Source organism: Fusarium poae, chromosome 2, assembly GCF_019609905.1.
Source record: "Fusarium poae strain DAOMC 252244 chromosome 2, whole genome shotgun sequence".
In the NCBI taxonomy this organism is placed as follows: Eukaryota; Fungi; Ascomycota; class Sordariomycetes; order Hypocreales; family Nectriaceae; genus Fusarium; species Fusarium poae.
This window is the reverse complement of record NC_058400.1, coordinates 6,562,817-6,578,859: the sequence shown is the minus strand read 5'-3', so window position 1 is coordinate 6,578,859 and position 16,043 is coordinate 6,562,817. Positions and strand designations below refer to the sequence as shown.

Below are 16,043 nucleotides of genomic sequence, written 5' to 3'. Positions count from 1 at the left end.
GTTCCCGTTGAGGAATGACACCCGAGTATCGCCAAGAACTCTAATTCCGCCTCATTACCATCAGCAGATGATAATTATTTCACGAGATTAGTCATTGCTTTAAAAGAAATGGTTTACACTGCGTGTAGACAGCAATCAGACTACTCAGCATCCCACTAGCACAAACGACACCTTCATCCCACTGAACAAGCCCTGCAGCCGCTGATGAAACGGTGATATCACACAGGCTAGAAACTAATTGGAGCTTGCTGGCCGTCTTTCGACTACATGGTTGTCAATCACGTCAGCTTTCATGCGGCGTAGGGAATGGAGGGCAATACTTACAACAGAGACCGCCTATCATCTTCATCATTGGCACTCCATGTCTTTAATTGGTACAAGCAGTACACCTGTGCAACAAATCCACAAACACCTGCGGCAAACCATACCCGAAAAGCTCTCCTTTCCAATGTCTTGGCTCCCTTCCAGGGAATGAAACCGATACTGTTCAGCACCGTAGCATTATCGCATGTCATGTATACAGCCGTTAACAGTTGACGAATCACAGTTATGTACCCCAGGAATAGATCTTGGTGTCTACCCGTTAAGCCCCGTGCGGCAAAACGGAACTGCTGGGTGAATTTCCCGACGCGGAGGAGCTTTGCTGTGAGTGAGAGCTGTCTCATTAGAAGCTGCCATCGCTGTACCGTAGATGGTGAAGCATTCTTTTGACTGAGGAGCCAAGCGGTAAGACGAGACGAGAATACGAGGAAGCGAATGAGGACATCGCGTTCTTTGGCTGTGAAGTGAATGTCGCTGATTTGTGAAACGATGAATGCTACATTGTCGTTCATCCTGGACGCCTTAAATCCAACGTTAGAAGTGTTAAATGGCTGTTGATTTCCCTGATGAATATTTGAGACTGATGAAGCCCCAAACAGAGCAGAGACAAGGCGGTGTGTGTCCCACCAAAGTCGCGATAAGCGAACATGGGTCTTTGAAGATGTCATTGAAGTCGATAAGCGGACAATGTTCGCATTGAGCTGCGTTATCCGAAAAGATGCCTCGGCTTGATGGTGGTATTTGGAGATCTGGGGAAGGGGGATGGATGTATTATTCCCGTCTGAGGTTTGTTAGAGCCGTGATATTTCCACAATTGATATGCGTCCGCTATTCAACGGGCGCTGAACCGCGGAATTCATTCCTGGTTGAGGATGTATATTGCGATATGACCTTGGTTTTATAAGTGCTTGCCCAACTAGAGTAAGTGACCCGGCCGTATCTTGAGTTTCATAGACAGCATGAGGCATCGATTGTATTACAGGACATCTCGATCATCTGGTCACGGACAATCAGTATCATGGCCTGTCTTTGCGCCCGATCTAGGGACGTGATAACGAAGCCATTACTTCAATGGGATATCGTTGAAACAAGCATCATTATAATAAGGCATCTGGCTACCCTTCTTTACACATTGAGGTTGCTTTATTCCGCCCTTTGATCGGTCAACCTACCCGATACCAGTACTGGCAGTCAGTACATCATCTTGAACAAGCATATCCATGGTTGACTACCTATCCACCGAATTTATTAGCGTGGCTAGTACCACCTGTAGGTTGTAGCCCTACGGACACGGAGTTCCATCCCGTCAAAACCTTGGCCCAGCCGTTGGATCGCGTTGTCGATCCCGAACTTGCCTCCGAGGAGATGCAATTAAGCTTATAATAAATAGTCTGTTGCACCAAGTCCTTCTTCGCCTTGGTCACTCATGGCCCCCAAAATCACGATTTCCACTTTCAAGATCTGATACATTAATGACATAAGCTGACATTCCCATGGTGAATCGGGTAACGAAGCCAGTGATCCTGTCTGACATGCATCCAGCCACGTTAATTTTATTGGATGGGTCTCTCTTGGGGGTTAGGACCGTTTTTAAATTGAAGGGGATCATCTGTATCGTACAACCGCCACCAACGTTAAAGTGATCATTAACTCCATGACATAGAGCTCGAATGGATGGATTTCTTGTTTAACTATAGGTCAGCATCGATGTGGCTGCGCCGCCTTGGAATGTGGGACAAAAACAAAGGGAGCAAGGCTGACAGCGTGATTTCCCACTCTCAACACAACATCAAACACTTGGCAATCCATTTATTATCCAATCTTTCATCAAGATTGCTGCTCAACGTTGCAAAGACAAGCCAATTAACCTGGTATATGCCCATAAATAATCTTGCTAAGTGGATTCCCTAGTGAGATTGCTATGTACTGTAATTCAGCCCTACCCTGTTAGTCTGAGCTCTAGTGTAGGTACTAAGTTATTATTGTCCGTGACTCTTTCGCTCCCTTTTCCTCCGTTTTACTTTTGCTCTTGCTTCAATCCATTTTTGAGTTCTTCCAATCGCGATAAACCCACCCGTTAAACGTCTAAAATGCCTACCCTGGAACCTGCGACAGATCTGGACCCCAATGTGTGGTACCAGATCTCAGAGCTCGCTGTTGACACAGCCGATAAAGATTTACACGGCATGCTTCAGCCTACTGCCCCAGGAGGCGATCTACGAGTCTGGCCAGCTAACAAAAACTCCTACTGGCAATTTGTACGTTTCCAATCGCCTTCAGTCAGTTACTTGGTCAAATGTTAACAATATGTAGCAAAAAATAGACGATAAGCCCGGCCGATACCAATTACGATGCTCCGACACGACCGTCAAAAAACAGCTCTCAGTATGCTACCGACCCGATGTTATAAACGAAAAGCGCCGCACGAGACCATGCTTGATGGCCACTGATGACACCGACAAACAGAAATGGGATGTGTCATTATGGGGCAAGGACGATACATACAGGATAACAAACGTACAAAATGGTACAAAGTGGAATCTAGATTGTATCCCCGACGGTCCAGTGTTTATGAGCTCCAATTTCGAAGGGGAACAACTTCGTCAACAATGGTTATTGCAGAGCGTTGGAGAGGTGAACAATGACATGTACTCGACCATATACAGCGCAGTAAGTCGTTTTGCAATCATTCAAGGAGTCATCTGCTAAAGCATCCAGCCACCAACCGGATCGACAGGCGATAGTACTGCCACAACAGCCGGCACGACCGCTGGTACAACAGGCTCCAACTCCGAAGCGACTGCAACATCCGACCCTCCAAGCAACGAATCAAGCGACAAGGACAGCAGCAGTAGTAGTGACAATAACGGAAACAATGGCTTGTCCTCTGGTGCGGTCGCCGGCATATCGGTGGCCATCACCCTCGCCGTTGTCGCCCTAGCTCTAGCAGGATTCTTCTTCTGGCGGCGCAACAAGCGCAAGCATAGCCCCATTGCATCTTCGGATCCTTCAGACGACAAGTATAACAACTCGCCTATTGTGGTGTCACCAGGGGATGGTACTCATTCTCACTATGCACCTGACAAAATGCCTGATGCAGCCGAGATGTCACAAGAACAAAGACCTGCCGAGCTACCGAATGGTTACCAACGACACGAAATGGCATAGACGAGACATGAACAACAAACACTCGAACGAGGAAAATAAAGGCATGGGCATGCATTTTCATTTTTGAAGCTGTTATTAAAACCACATCAGCGAAGCGTTAAATCTTCAACACTTATACCATTTTATACCATAGTCAATGCATTCCCGCCCAAATATCTTAACTGTATTTCTACCTACTTCAACTCTCACATTGTCTCAGACCATGTAAGTATCTCAAGCGAAGCAGGTGGATTCAAGGGTTGTATAAATGAGCCTTGACCGTGACCGTCGATGACAGCGTCAACGACTGGTCAATCGAGAATTTATCCTATCACAACTGTGCCATCAAGTTACTCTACAAGTGCAAGACCTTGTTTATCTATAGTAAACATACTCTAGAGAGAAAAGGCGAATTGATTCGTTTGTTTTGCGAATAGGCAGAATCTTACCGCCACGCTAGGATTTAATCCCTTTCCAGATACGACAGAGGTTGTTCCTTCGTAAGCACTAGTTTTCTTCGCCTTGTATATAAATATGCTGGCCACCACTTGATGCACGCCAAAAGTTAAGATAGTTACGGAACTGTCCAAAGGACTCGCGGATTGAAAACTTCAAACATGGCCGCCAATCCACTCACTAGCCCAAATGGCATCCTTAGCTTTCTAACTGAGGACTTCAAACAGTCACCAGGCAACTACATCACGGCCCTGGTCGTACTGCTCGCCAGTGTCTTGCTACATAAACTATCAACGCCATCCCTTGAAGCGGGCGAGCCTCCCTTGCTCAAACCTAAATTCCCCATCGTTGGACATTTCTACGGCTTGATGAAACACCAAAACATCTACTTAAAACAACTATAGTGAGTAAACGAACGACTCAATCGATTACGAGGGTCTAACTTGGAATGTAGTGACAGATCTCACAGACAAATCGCGACTCTCCCCATACTTGGCGGCAAACTCTACGTTATATTCGACCCAGTCATCGTTCAGTCTGCATACCGAAAAAAGACACTATCGTTCGAACCATTTGCTTCAGAGTTTGCACAGAGAGAACTGCTATTGTCCGATCGGGTTCAGTACAAGCTTAAGAATACCGATCTTGTGCCAGAGTTCTTCGCTGCTATCCATCCTGCCATGACAGGCGATCATATTCATCGCATGAATGCAAATGCCTTGAACTACATATCGAAAGATATCAACAAGATTAGCGGACACGGCAACCTGGAGAATGCAAATCTCTGGCTGTGGTTAAGAGATCTTGTGACTATGGCAACCGCTGAAGCACTATACGGATCCAAGAATCCATTGAGACAGGATCATAGCTTACTGAATGATGTTTGGTTAGTTGCAAGGGATATTTACTGTTAACATCAACTAACAACGTTGCAGGACGTTCGAGGCTGGTCTCAACATGCTATTGGTCAATATTCTCCCGGCCATCACAGCTCCCAAGGCTCATCAAGCCAGAGCGCGACTCCAAGCAGCACTGGGAAAATACTATGGTGCAAGAAGCTATCAAGATGAAGACGCATCAGAAATAGTCAGAGCCCGAGCAGGTGCTTTTGTAAAATATGGTGTTCCAGACGAGGAAGTCGGCCATATCGAACTGGCGCTCCTGCATGTCGGTACGGCTAACACCATTCCCACTCTGTACTGGTTCTTTGTCAACGTATTTAATCGACCTGAACTTGTACAAAGACTGAGGAAAGAAGTTGTCCCAGTCATATATAAGGATGGAGAGGACAAGGCTGTTGTTGATGTGACGATTTTGGATGAGAAGTGCCCCTTACTTGTCAGCTGTTACCGAGAGGCTATTCGACTGAGCAATCAGGCCGTAGGCAACCGCCGTGTCCTGGAAGATACAACGGTCACAGACAGCAAAGGAAACTCATACCTTCTAAAGAAAGGCGAGAATGTCCAAATGTCCGCTGCAGTCAGTCACAGCCTCGACACCTGGGGCGAAGACGTCTCCGCCTACAAACCAGATCGTTTCATCGAGAACAAGGCCAACACAGAGAACGAAAAGGCAAAGCGTTCAGCTTTCATCGCCTTTGGTGGCGGACGCAATCTCTGCCCTGGACGAAATTTTGCATTTGCTGAAAACCTGGGACTGATAACTTGTCTGCTGGCAGGCTTTGATGTCACATTGCCGGATGGACCTGGGTTCCCGGCCAGCGCAGACTGTAGTTTCTCACAAGCTGCTAAGAAACCCTTGAATGACGGAGAAGGGTTCGGTGTGCGAATAGAGAGGAGAGTGGGGTGGCAGGAGGCCCAGTGGTCGTTCAAGTCTTAAGGTTCAAGGACTGGGCTGATCAATGTAAAGGTTAATTCCAGTCAACCAACCAAATATAGAACACAGTAATTGATGAACCCTAACCCTAGTCTACGAAGGTTCTTTGTACAGGCTTCTGCACTTTCGAATGGACAAGACACGATTCGATCATGATAAATTGTACTGTTGAAAATATATACAGAAAATGGCCAAGTGCCTATGTACGGGACTAAAGGGGACAGTGTTCAAGCAAAACCGACTGATGAAACGTGATCTAAGACGCATTGATGATTCCTTGTTGTTTGACATCTGTGTTACGAGAACTGTTCAACATTGTCCGATTCTCCAACTATCCCACTCGTTGCTGATTGCAGCTTCCTCTTAGACGTAAGACTTGAGCAGAGAGTTGTAGTACTGGTATCCAGAACCACTCGAAGGTTCGAAGCTGTACATGTAGTCGCCCCACCAGGGACCAGCAGACCACCAGGTAAAGCCCTTCCAGACATCAGTGTTGGCCTTCATAAAGTCAAGCATGTTCTTGACGGCAGTTCGGCAGGTCTCGTTGGGACCACCAGCGAACTCGCCGATCATGCCGACCTTCTTGTTGTCGCGGAGCCACTTGGTAGCAGCCTGGAGACGCTCGACACCGATAGATGTGGAAACACAGTTGGGAGAAGTGCCAGAGCTGTCAGAGTCGAGGTACTGGTGCATCTCGTAAATAAGCTTGTTCTCGGGGTCAGTCAGAGCCTTCATGTTGTCGTTGACATCAGGCCACGACCAGGCACCGGACCACTGGTTGCCCTCGACAAAGATGTACTGAGTGGCACCTGCAGCGCGAATACCGTTGATGGCGGCTTGGTTAAGGTTGAGAACGAGGGTCTGGTCCATGGTGTGATACTCGTTGTTGGTGTCGAACATGATGCGGCTGTTGCCCTTGAACTGAGTAGCAAAGTTCTTCCACCAGGTCTGGAAGTCTGAGGTGGAAGTAATGATCTTGTCAAAGTAGCGGCCGTAGTTGTGAGGGTCAAGAAGAACAGTGGCTCCCTTGCCTGTGATGTGGTTGACAATGGATGTGAGGTTCTTCAGGTAAGCCTGGTCGTAGGCGCCAGTCATACCGCTGGGGTTGGCACGCTCCATCTTGAGCTGCACACGGAAAGTGTTGTAGCCCTGAGAAATGAGGGTCTAGATATGTCAGAGACTGCTATCATGCTATGAAGTCCATGCACTTACGTCGACAGCAGCAGGCTCAGGGAAGGTAAAGTCCTTGCCCCAAGTACCAGGAAGGCTCTTCTCTCCAAACTCGGCACCAGCTTCGTTAACACCGGCCCAGAGGAACTTTCCATCGCCAGGTGTTCCAGTGGGAGTAGAGCCACCGCCGGTGGTAGTCTTGAGGGTAGTAGAGGGAGGCTCTGCAGTACCGGGCTGGCACTGGCTGTACCACTGGTTGACGATGGTGCACTTGTAGCCTGAGACGCAGGTTGTAGAACCAGAGAAGCCTTCACCGCCGCATTGAGCCCAAGCTCCACTTTGGGCAACGGAGAGACCGGCGAAGAGACCAAGGGCGAGAAGGGACTTCATGATGACTGATACGGGGTTGATCTCGAGGGTGTCGTGCTCAACTGAGAAGTCTGATTTGACGAGGAATACACTGATCTTTATATGTTCTTGACTTGAGTATCTTAAATGAGCTTATACCCTGGCACGCTCTCTATTTCCCGATGAACCGTCAAAGATTTGCGTTACGGAATTCACAGTGTAGCATCCGTTGTCCCGTGGGTCAATTGACCCAAGACAAGGCAAAAAGTAGACAATAGTATAAACAACCGAGATCCGGCCCGTAATCCGCATGTGTACCGAGAAGCCTGATACGCTACGCCTAAGGAAATAGAATTTCCAAGAACCGGAGTGCACCTCCATCTGGGAAATTTCGCTGTAAAGGCCGAGCCGTAACCGACAACGGAAGAGCAGATTCCGTAGTACTATGCAGCAGAGGCGAACTAACAAAGCACATGATCAAATCGGAATAGTAAGGTTTTATCCAATCACGATTTAGAAAATAGAACCACAACTTTGCACGTCGACTAAGTGAGTCAGGGTGGATATCGGAACTTGAGGCTCCGTGAATACACTTTGAGACGTACGAAGCCATTGGCCAATGCGGAGAAGAGGGCCATGATTCCGTCCTGATTACTGGACTTGGTTAATTTAAAATTTGGACGAGATTAGATAGTCGTAGCATCAAAGAATCATTCATTAAAGATTCCAGGTATAATGATTTAGTAAACAAAAATCAAGTTTCCAGACTGGATTTCCCCTACCTCGGTAGCTAGCAGGCTTAGTAGCTAGGACACCTAGACCAAGGTATCAATAAAAGGTCACTTCACGGGCACTCAAGTCTCCAGACCACGTCAACTACCAAAAATCTATGCCCCCACCGTTGCCAATGACAGGGCCATTGTAGGGATTCTGCCCCCATTGTTGGGGGGGCATGAATGTGCCCTGCCCTGCCTGCTCCTCCTCCTCCTCCTGCTGCTGCCCCAATCCAGCCACCTGCCAACTGCTATAGTTGGTGTTAACCTGGGGAACCATTGGAGCCTGGTAGTTGATCACAGGCTGCCAAACAATGCCCCAGTTGTTAGCACCATGCACTTGGGGCTGAGCGTACATATTATTCATCCCGGGTACAGGCTGAAAATTGTACGCCATATTCTGGGCGTGCATGTTATTTACCACTGCCTCAAGGTGGTTATAGTTTTCTTGAGGCAGAGCCCCAAGTGTGGCCGATGGCCAAGGCGTCGGAGTCTCTAAAACCTGTAGAATAGCCTGCAAGTCGATGTCAGGCTGCTCAGGCATCTCATTCTCCACCTGGGCTATCTGCTCAGGACTCAAGCGGATCCGATTGGACCTTTGAGGGCGGGCCGGCTTCGTGACCTTGGATCTGGCCTGCTCTGTGGAATAGTCAGCGTCAACACAAAATATACCAAGGTATCAAGAGAAAGTACGTACCATCACCCTTGGGGCGGTTCTTGCTCCCTTTCTTTCTGCCCACACCGTCAACTACTCTGACGTCCTCTTTCAAACAGTTAGCTTCCATATGGGAAAGTGCAGGTAGACAAAAAGGTTACTTACCGTTATGTGAAGGCAGGCAATTTGAGGACCGATGGTTATCAATGCAGCGTCTGCAGGCGATCTTTCGCCCCTGGTCGTCCCTTCGGCAGATGGTATTGCCATTTTCATCTTTCTTTACCCTTGTCATTGTATGTATAGTGGTTGGTAGATGATGTGTGATGAAATGATGAGATGATGAGATGATGAGATGATGAGATGATAAGATGATGAGATGATAAGATGATGGGAGATGGAAAGATGGGAAGATGGGATGATTTTGAGGTTATATAGGCAGTCCAGACGAGATGAACAACTTTAACAATCATCTACTCCTTGCCTGCCTGGACTCAAAGGAAAACTTATTTATGACTGCGAGCACTCAATCTCCTAACCTTACAAATCTACTATGAAAAGACACGCCATTAGAGTTCAAGCACTTACATGGTCATTGTTGTAAGGTTAGACTCCTGCAACTCTCTCTCCGAAAGTCAATCGGAGACACTCCCCTGTGAACATATTAGGGCGCCTTTCTGAAGTTATTGTATTTCATTTCAAAACGATAAAAGTTCAAGGTTATTCATTATCTCGTCATTAGTAGCTTATACCCTCTCATTCCAAGTATTTACATTACAAACAAGCAAATATCAAGGCAGATATTCAAGTCACTTGCCACAATATTTCCACCGCATTACACTGAAGAGTAAAGGAAAAGTGGCAGAGAACAGATTAACGTTTATTAATTAGATACTGCCCTTTTCATAAAAGCTGACAGAATGTCTTTAACTTTCACTGACCCAGGCAACTACCTACATTAACCCTAACTTACACCTTCCCACAAGGCTGAGAGAGTCTAGCAAGTTTACGATTAAACCTACAAGAAAGACAATAGAATTTACCAAAATGGCCCCGCAAATCAGTACCTCGCTGCTACTTTTGCCCAGTGACGGCAACATACAAGCGCGAAAAGCTCTTGTACACTGGCCGTAAGAACCATTATATCTTTCGTCGTAAAGTGTGCTTCTGTGGCGACACCCACAGAGTTTTCCATATTCATGAATTTCTAACCTTCTGTTTCTACCACTGGGTATTCAATCTGCATCCTCTCTCCTTCTCTTCAGTTCCTGCATTCCACTCTGCAACACTTCACACCAACATAGCCTAACACTCCGAGCCATCTCTATGAATCCATACACTTATCTTCCTCAAGTAAAATCTAGTCAAGTAAGAGTCATACCTCTTCCCGAAATCTTGCAATCTAACATTGACTAATAGCTACCAATCATGTCTAATGAGGGTGAGTGGACTGATCGTATGTACAACCAGCACAAGGTCTGCTGTGAGCAGTGCTATGACAACCATCGAAGAAGGTCAGACTGCAAGCCCACGCACGAAGGTAAGCTAGCTGGCGTTTTCCTTTCTGTCATAGGCAACTCGCTAACTCTCCTCTTAGGGACACTGATAGTTCTCGCGCATGGCTCGGGCCGTCCCAAAGGGTCCAAGAAGGGGACAGCGACTGTCCCCGCCCTTGTCCTCCAAGACAACACCTTCTTACCAGAGATGCGTCTGGAGTTCGAGGGAAACAAGCCCACAAACAAGATGCTGCGCGACCATCGAATAGACCTCTGTACCAAGGAGGTAGCACAACAACAACAACATGGAGCACAGTGGCAAGCACTTCAGGGTCAATCATTAGTCATGCAGTACGTCAATGGGTTACCCATACTCTCAGGGTTATTCCATGTCAATGTCTGCTAATACTATGGGCGATAACATGACCAATCCCCCCAGGATAGCTTGCGTTTCTTCGACTCTGGGGCACCTCAGAATGTTGTCCCAAACATGCTTCTGGGTCAAGCCACGAATATGGCCCCGGGGTTGGCCATGAACATGGCTCAAAAATGTGCCCAGAACATGGCTCCGGGTTCCAATTCGAGGAACTATCGGGGATACGTTTACGTGGGAGGTTGGCGAATGGAGCCAAGCTGGTGATCTTTGGCATTGGGTTTTAGTTTTGGTTATGTCTTTGTTTTATCATACCCTGTACTATTAGTCTAGTTGATTGACATGATGTTTCTGTTTATACCTGCTCTTTATATGCATCAACTTTGGGACACACAATTCTTGGATGTTGTTTACATAAAGTTGAAACGATCTATTCTAAGAAACGTGGAGGGACGCGACGTTGTAATCTGGGCACGCGTAGTAGAAAAGTCAATTTCAGTGTATTTTAGAGTTGGGGTGTGTCTTTATTAAAGTCAAGTGTGTAATGAAGAATAAACATGGGCAATAAACTACAGAAAGACATCGTTTCTAACTTAATTTGGCATCTAAGACAGGAGAAAAGAAGCAGCGATCCCAGCAACAGATACGGCTCCAAGTACACGCGTAACGTATGTCGAGGCACCAGAAGTACTTGTAGGTGTAGATGTTTCCTTTTCAGAACTTTCGGTGGTGGTCGCGCTGGCTGCTGGAACACCAGTATGTTTGGCGCTAAGAAGATCCAAGCCAGCGGTAATGACGACAGGTGCATAAGTAAGGTCGTACTGTTCCAACTCATCAGTACCGGAGATAGTGGCAGTGGGAGATCCATCGTCGTTTCCGCCCAGATTGATGGTGGTGCAATCCTTAGCAACTGTATGGGACATTTTGCAGTGAACAGACATCCTCCAATCATCCTCCTTGTCTTCAGATGGCATCGTAATGAAGATATCCAGGTTTCCAGTGCTGGCGGCACCGGCTGGAATAGTTTTGCTCGCCCAGGGTCCAACTGTAAGTGAGTTGTTGTACGTGCCACAGTCGTTGCCGTCGGTGCCAGGGGGGCAGTTCAAGAGGTATGTGGTCGCTGTGGCGTCTGCGCCAAGGACCTCGGCGACAAGAGATTGGGTGCCATAATATGGGAGAGGGAGCGACGTGGAGAAACGAGTAGTAGTCATGTTGAATAATGAAGCAAGCAGTTAAAGAGTGGCTTAGACAAAGTTAATGCCGCGATGTAATATTAATGAGTGAGAGAAAGTATGGAACAAATGAGTATTTGTAGAAGAGAAAAGGAAATGGAAAGGAAATGAGAAAGGAGACAAGCCATTCTCCAGTGGGTTAGGCTTGAATCGTGGTGTTGGTCCAAGACCAGTTCAGCCAGGCACCCACGCGCTAATGAAGGACAGGAGACGTTGTCAATGTGAGAAGAACATAATTACAAATTTGATCATCCTCTTCTATCCAATATTCACCGGTCTGGTGGTCTAGTGGTATGATTCTCGCTTAGGGAAAACCCTATAGCATTGCTTGCGAGAGGTCCCGGGTTCAATCCCCGGCCAGACCCTCCCTTTTGCCATTTGTGGCTGTTGATCTGTTTCTTTTTGCTGTTAACGCGTGTTTAGCAACCGCGTTTTTTCGTGGTTCTTAGCATCATCCCCTTGCACTCAATTGCTCCTGGCCTGTTAACCACCGTTCAGTACTATGTATGGGAGATGAACTACCAAAGAAAGAGAAGCTCCGAGTTGTCTATCATCGTATCCTCCACCCACCGACTCCAGCCTCTCTTGTAGCTTCAAGTCTACACCTCTGTCTTGTAGTCAGTACTCCTAGCTATACCCTCCCATTCTTTGCAGATTTCCAACGTCTCCTCACACTTGCCCTTTACTCTTTCCCAGCAGTCTGAGCCCAGTGGCACACGCAGAGGCACTGGCTTTCCTTCCGCAAACCCGGTTCCTTTCACCAGCTCAATCATCCGAGCAACAGCCATCTCTGGATTCCCTGGCGAAGTTGCCGACAATGTAGCCACACCACTTCGAACCGCTTCGTTGAATTGAGAGTACTCAGGCACACCTCCTGTAACATACTGCACTTTGTCGAAGACGGGTGTACGGCAGTATCCTGGTTCAACGATGAGTATTCTCAAGGTTGGTGCTACTATTGCAAGTTCTTTGGCGAGACATTCCACGGCACCTGGTATGTTAGCTATGAAGGGATATATGGTGCGGTGAATTTTACCTTCCAAGGCGAACTTGCTGGCGCAATAACTGGATGCACCAGGATCGGAGTGCCACGCAGCTTGAGAACTGACATAGAGCAATGTCCCAGACTTTCTCCCTTTGAAATACGGCAATATCGCACGAGTGATGTTCAAGGGCCCATGCAGATTGACTTGGAATGACCTTTCCAGATCCTCTTGACTATTCCCATGTCAGTCACGTCAAACAAAAGGTCAGGGTGCTAACCTTTGCTCTTCAAACGGCCCACTGAGAATAAAACCGGCGTTGTTCACAATAACGTCGATTCCATCATAGATGCCCCAAGCTTCGTCGATTTTGGCTTTGATGACCTCAGGAGGTGCCGCAACATCTAGGTCAAGGATTGCCGCGCCAGTATCTTTCAAATGAGAAAGCTTTGTCTCGGCATTTCTTCCTGTCGCTACAACATTGTCGCCTGCAGCGCAGAGTTGACGAACAAAGGACTCTCCAAAGCCGCTGGAGCAACCGGTTATGAACCACGTTAGAACCATGGTTCTGATATGTATTTGATATGGACAAGTGTCAGACGATAAGCAAGGAGGGGTTTCTGTCAGTTAAGTACAGTAAATAAAAGACCCATTTTAAGATCTCCGGGCTCTGGTGAGAGTGAGGTTGGCTTATCCTTCGACCCGCTAAACTTCCAAGAGCTACCTAGCTCGCCTCGGATCGCCAGTAAGCAGTTGAAGGAGGTTGTCAGCAATTGTGGATATTATCTGACAGTGCATGTCTAATACAGAGCAGGCTTTTGGTGCATAGGTAGATACAGAATGAGACCTACTCAAGATAATCTAAATTCATTCTGTTAAGTAACCCGGAAGTTTTGTGGCTAACCCGAAAAAGTATACTCAACTCTACCACGGAACGACACCATGCACTCCTACCACGTTTCCAACAGCTTCATCTTTCTCACCCCTGATAACACAGGCTACACGTTCTCCTCCATCAGCTGGTTCCGCCGCTCCTCGTTGTCTGAGAGATTCCGCGTCGTGCGTAAAGTTAGTTGCGCATAGCCCTGGGTCCGCGCCAAAAACCAAAAAGCCCTCTGGCTTCAGCCGAGCATAATACATCGCCATAAGCATGTTCAAACCAGCCTTACTAGTTCGATACTCTGTAGCATACCCACTGTAGTATGGTGAGCTCGGGTTGGCAGCATGAGTGATGGAACCTGTGCTTGATGTGACAAATATGAGTCGTGGAGGCATATGTTCTGCTTTTCGAAGAAGGGGAAGAAAGGCTTCAGTGACGCTGAGTGCTCCTATGAGATTGGTTTCAAGAATAGAGCGGAAGGCTTCGCGGGTTGGGGGACTGGCCATAGAGATGATACCAGCGTTGTTGACTAAAATATCCAACCGGCCCCATTCGGTAGTAATATGAAGAGCTGCAGCATCAACAGATCTATCGTCCGTTACATCGATTTGTATGCTAGAGACCGTTCCTCTGATGTGCTCCAGCGACCGAAGTTCACTCGCCGCCGCTTCGCCTTTGGCTTCTTCTCGACTACCAATAATAACATGGTAGTCAACGGATGATAGAAGTAAGTTTTTGGCCGTTTCATAGCCGACGCCCTGATTGGCGCCTACAGATCAAACTCAATGATGCAACTCGGTGATCTTGCGGACATGGTCTACTCACCAGTGATTAGAACGAATTTCTTGTACTTGGACATTTTAAGGGAACGAGCGATGACAGTGTATTGATACAGCGAGATGATTGCGGCACAAAATTGCCGTAGTATAAGTAGTAATTGCTGCATGTTCCCTGCGTGGTTGATGCTGGCGGAGTTAACGGGAAGTTGTGATTAAAATCCGTTCGCCGAACTCAGAACCATGCTTCCAACAGTGGTGCTATAACGGAGTTACGCCATGTTTTATTCGACTGCAGAGGATCTATCAGAGCTAGCCGTTGGCTTAAAGTTTGTAAAGCTGTGGGATTGTCTCCGTGGCATGAATATTGGTACTGAACTCTCGATATTGCTCCGATGATGAACTATTCTGCCATACAGGAAAAGGATATCTGTACTGCAGTTATCAGGGATCATGGAAGATATGAGTTCGGGTCGGTCTCTAGAGCCTAGAGCCAAAGACCAGTTGTTGGAGAGGGCAAAAAGGATAAAAAGAAGAACATACAACAGCGGGGATTCGCTGGTCGTCACCGACCCAACTACTAATCCGCCCCTTACCAGCTTATCTATGGGAGAGCGGACGGGATCCCGAGTTCTCTGATAGGTATGGTCGTATGTGATTGAAGGCTCTGCAGTTGAAGATTATAATCTGTTCTGACCAGGACAGCCGTCAGGAATCATGTATAACAATGGCTGGATAAGGGCGTCGACTGTTTCGCTGACTGTTTACACCCGTAGCATCAATCTAGCTCTAGTAAAATGTAGGGTTATAAAGTATGCTTCCTTGTTTTAGGGGAATTGCCAGTGGAAATAGTGTCGAGTTTCATGGCTAGCAGAAGGTACACTTGAACCTCATGTTAAGTCATGATAACTAAATTTAGGGATTAACCACTAGGTAGGTTAACGATATTATCAGAGTTGAAATAATAAGAATCCAGTATGATTTATTGAATCTAGTATGCTTTAATATCTAATTAATAGAAAACAGTCGTCATATTAAAATTATCAGTAAATACACTCTATGCTGATGTCTTGTAACATTAGCATACCCCCCGTCAGTTCTCTGGGATCCGAGACGGTGCACGACATAGAGACTACACTGGCCATTTTCAATATCTAACAGCGGGTTTAGCTCAGTTGGGAGAGCGTCAGACTGAAGTCAAACTTCAATCATTCGATATCTGAAGGTCATGTGTTCGATCCACATAAACCGCATACTATTTCTTTTTGCACTTGGTACTCATTTTTTACGCGTTGGGTCCGTCCGTTGAACAATATTTTGGAATCTAGTTGCATAGCAGGTCTGTCTCACAGTGCTTTTGTATTTGTGTGAGATTAAGGTTGCTCCAAGAGCCCTATCTATCTATGTATACCTCGGGACTTACGCCTCGGAAACCTTCAAATAATAGGCTCCAAGAGCCCTATTTTTCGTGACGAAGCTGCTGCATCTTTCGACATCACATTAAACTTCGAGGAACACCCATATCAATTTTGGAATCTAACTTTTTTATGTCCAAGATACTATTCTGAATTCTACCGGGAGCCGGGGATTGGTTCCTTGT

The 16,043-nt window shown here is 46.9% G+C and overlaps 9 protein-coding genes and 2 non-coding genes across 11 annotated transcripts; 5 read left to right on the top strand and 6 right to left on the bottom strand.

The window, feature by feature from the left end:
• Window positions 1-320: 320 nt before the first annotated feature.
• On the bottom strand, window positions 321-833 carry FPOAC1_006214 (uncharacterized protein; the record flags this gene model as incomplete). The annotated part of the gene is made up of 1 exon (XM_044850701.1): window positions 321-833. One exon carries the CDS (start codon window positions 831-833, stop codon window positions 321-323), a length of 513 nt encoding a protein of 170 aa, XP_044709413.1.
• A 1,578-nt stretch (window positions 834-2,411) lies between these two features.
• Window positions 2,412-3,489, top strand: FPOAC1_006213 (uncharacterized protein; the record flags this gene model as incomplete). Its single annotated transcript, XM_044850700.1, has 3 exons — window positions 2,412-2,579; window positions 2,635-2,991; window positions 3,040-3,489. 3 exons carry the CDS (start codon window positions 2,412-2,414, stop codon window positions 3,487-3,489), a joined length of 975 nt encoding a protein of 324 aa, XP_044709412.1.
• A 596-nt stretch (window positions 3,490-4,085) lies between these two features.
• FPOAC1_006212 (uncharacterized protein) lies at window positions 4,086-5,763 on the top strand (the record flags this gene model as incomplete). Its single annotated transcript, XM_044850699.1, has 3 exons — window positions 4,086-4,327; window positions 4,379-4,810; window positions 4,860-5,763. The coding sequence occupies 3 exons, from the start codon at window positions 4,086-4,088 to the stop codon at window positions 5,761-5,763; spliced, it is 1,578 nt and encodes a 525-aa protein (XP_044709411.1).
• A 360-nt stretch (window positions 5,764-6,123) lies between these two features.
• GH51 (Endoglucanase gh5-1) lies at window positions 6,124-7,320 on the bottom strand (the record flags this gene model as incomplete). Its single annotated transcript, XM_044850698.1, has 2 exons — window positions 6,124-6,924; window positions 6,973-7,320. 2 exons carry the CDS (start codon window positions 7,318-7,320, stop codon window positions 6,124-6,126), a joined length of 1,149 nt encoding a protein of 382 aa, XP_044709410.1.
• Window positions 7,321-8,154: 834 nt separating this feature from the next.
• Window positions 8,155-8,973, bottom strand: FPOAC1_006210 (uncharacterized protein; the record flags this gene model as incomplete). Its single annotated transcript, XM_044850697.1, has 3 exons — window positions 8,155-8,690; window positions 8,749-8,812; window positions 8,872-8,973. 3 exons carry the CDS (start codon window positions 8,971-8,973, stop codon window positions 8,155-8,157), a joined length of 702 nt encoding a protein of 233 aa, XP_044709409.1.
• Window positions 8,974-10,029: 1,056 nt separating this feature from the next.
• FPOAC1_006209 (uncharacterized protein) lies at window positions 10,030-10,839 on the top strand (the record flags this gene model as incomplete). Its single annotated transcript, XM_044850696.1, has 4 exons — window positions 10,030-10,071; window positions 10,123-10,243; window positions 10,301-10,550; window positions 10,644-10,839. 4 exons carry the CDS (start codon window positions 10,030-10,032, stop codon window positions 10,837-10,839), a joined length of 609 nt encoding a protein of 202 aa, XP_044709408.1.
• A 338-nt stretch (window positions 10,840-11,177) lies between these two features.
• FPOAC1_006208 (uncharacterized protein) lies at window positions 11,178-11,783 on the bottom strand (the record flags this gene model as incomplete). Its single annotated transcript, XM_044850695.1, has 1 exon — window positions 11,178-11,783. One exon carries the CDS (start codon window positions 11,781-11,783, stop codon window positions 11,178-11,180), a length of 606 nt encoding a protein of 201 aa, XP_044709407.1.
• Window positions 11,784-12,078: 295 nt separating this feature from the next.
• Window positions 12,079-12,169, top strand: FPOAC1_006207. Its single transcript has one exon. It is a non-coding gene; the product is annotated as a tRNA-Pro (tRNA).
• A 234-nt stretch (window positions 12,170-12,403) lies between these two features.
• Window positions 12,404-13,351, bottom strand: FPOAC1_006206 (uncharacterized protein; the record flags this gene model as incomplete). The annotated part of the gene is made up of 3 exons (XM_044850694.1): window positions 12,404-12,795; window positions 12,841-13,022; window positions 13,068-13,351. 3 exons carry the CDS (start codon window positions 13,349-13,351, stop codon window positions 12,404-12,406), a joined length of 858 nt encoding a protein of 285 aa, XP_044709406.1.
• A 360-nt stretch (window positions 13,352-13,711) lies between these two features.
• Window positions 13,712-14,613, bottom strand: FPOAC1_006205 (uncharacterized protein; the record flags this gene model as incomplete). The annotated part of the gene is made up of 2 exons (XM_044850693.1): window positions 13,712-14,436; window positions 14,493-14,613. 2 exons carry the CDS (start codon window positions 14,611-14,613, stop codon window positions 13,712-13,714), a joined length of 846 nt encoding a protein of 281 aa, XP_044709405.1.
• Window positions 14,614-15,603: 990 nt separating this feature from the next.
• On the top strand, window positions 15,604-15,696 carry FPOAC1_006204. Its single transcript has one exon. It is a non-coding gene; the product is annotated as a tRNA-Phe (tRNA).
• Window positions 15,697-16,043: the final 347 nt, after the last annotated feature.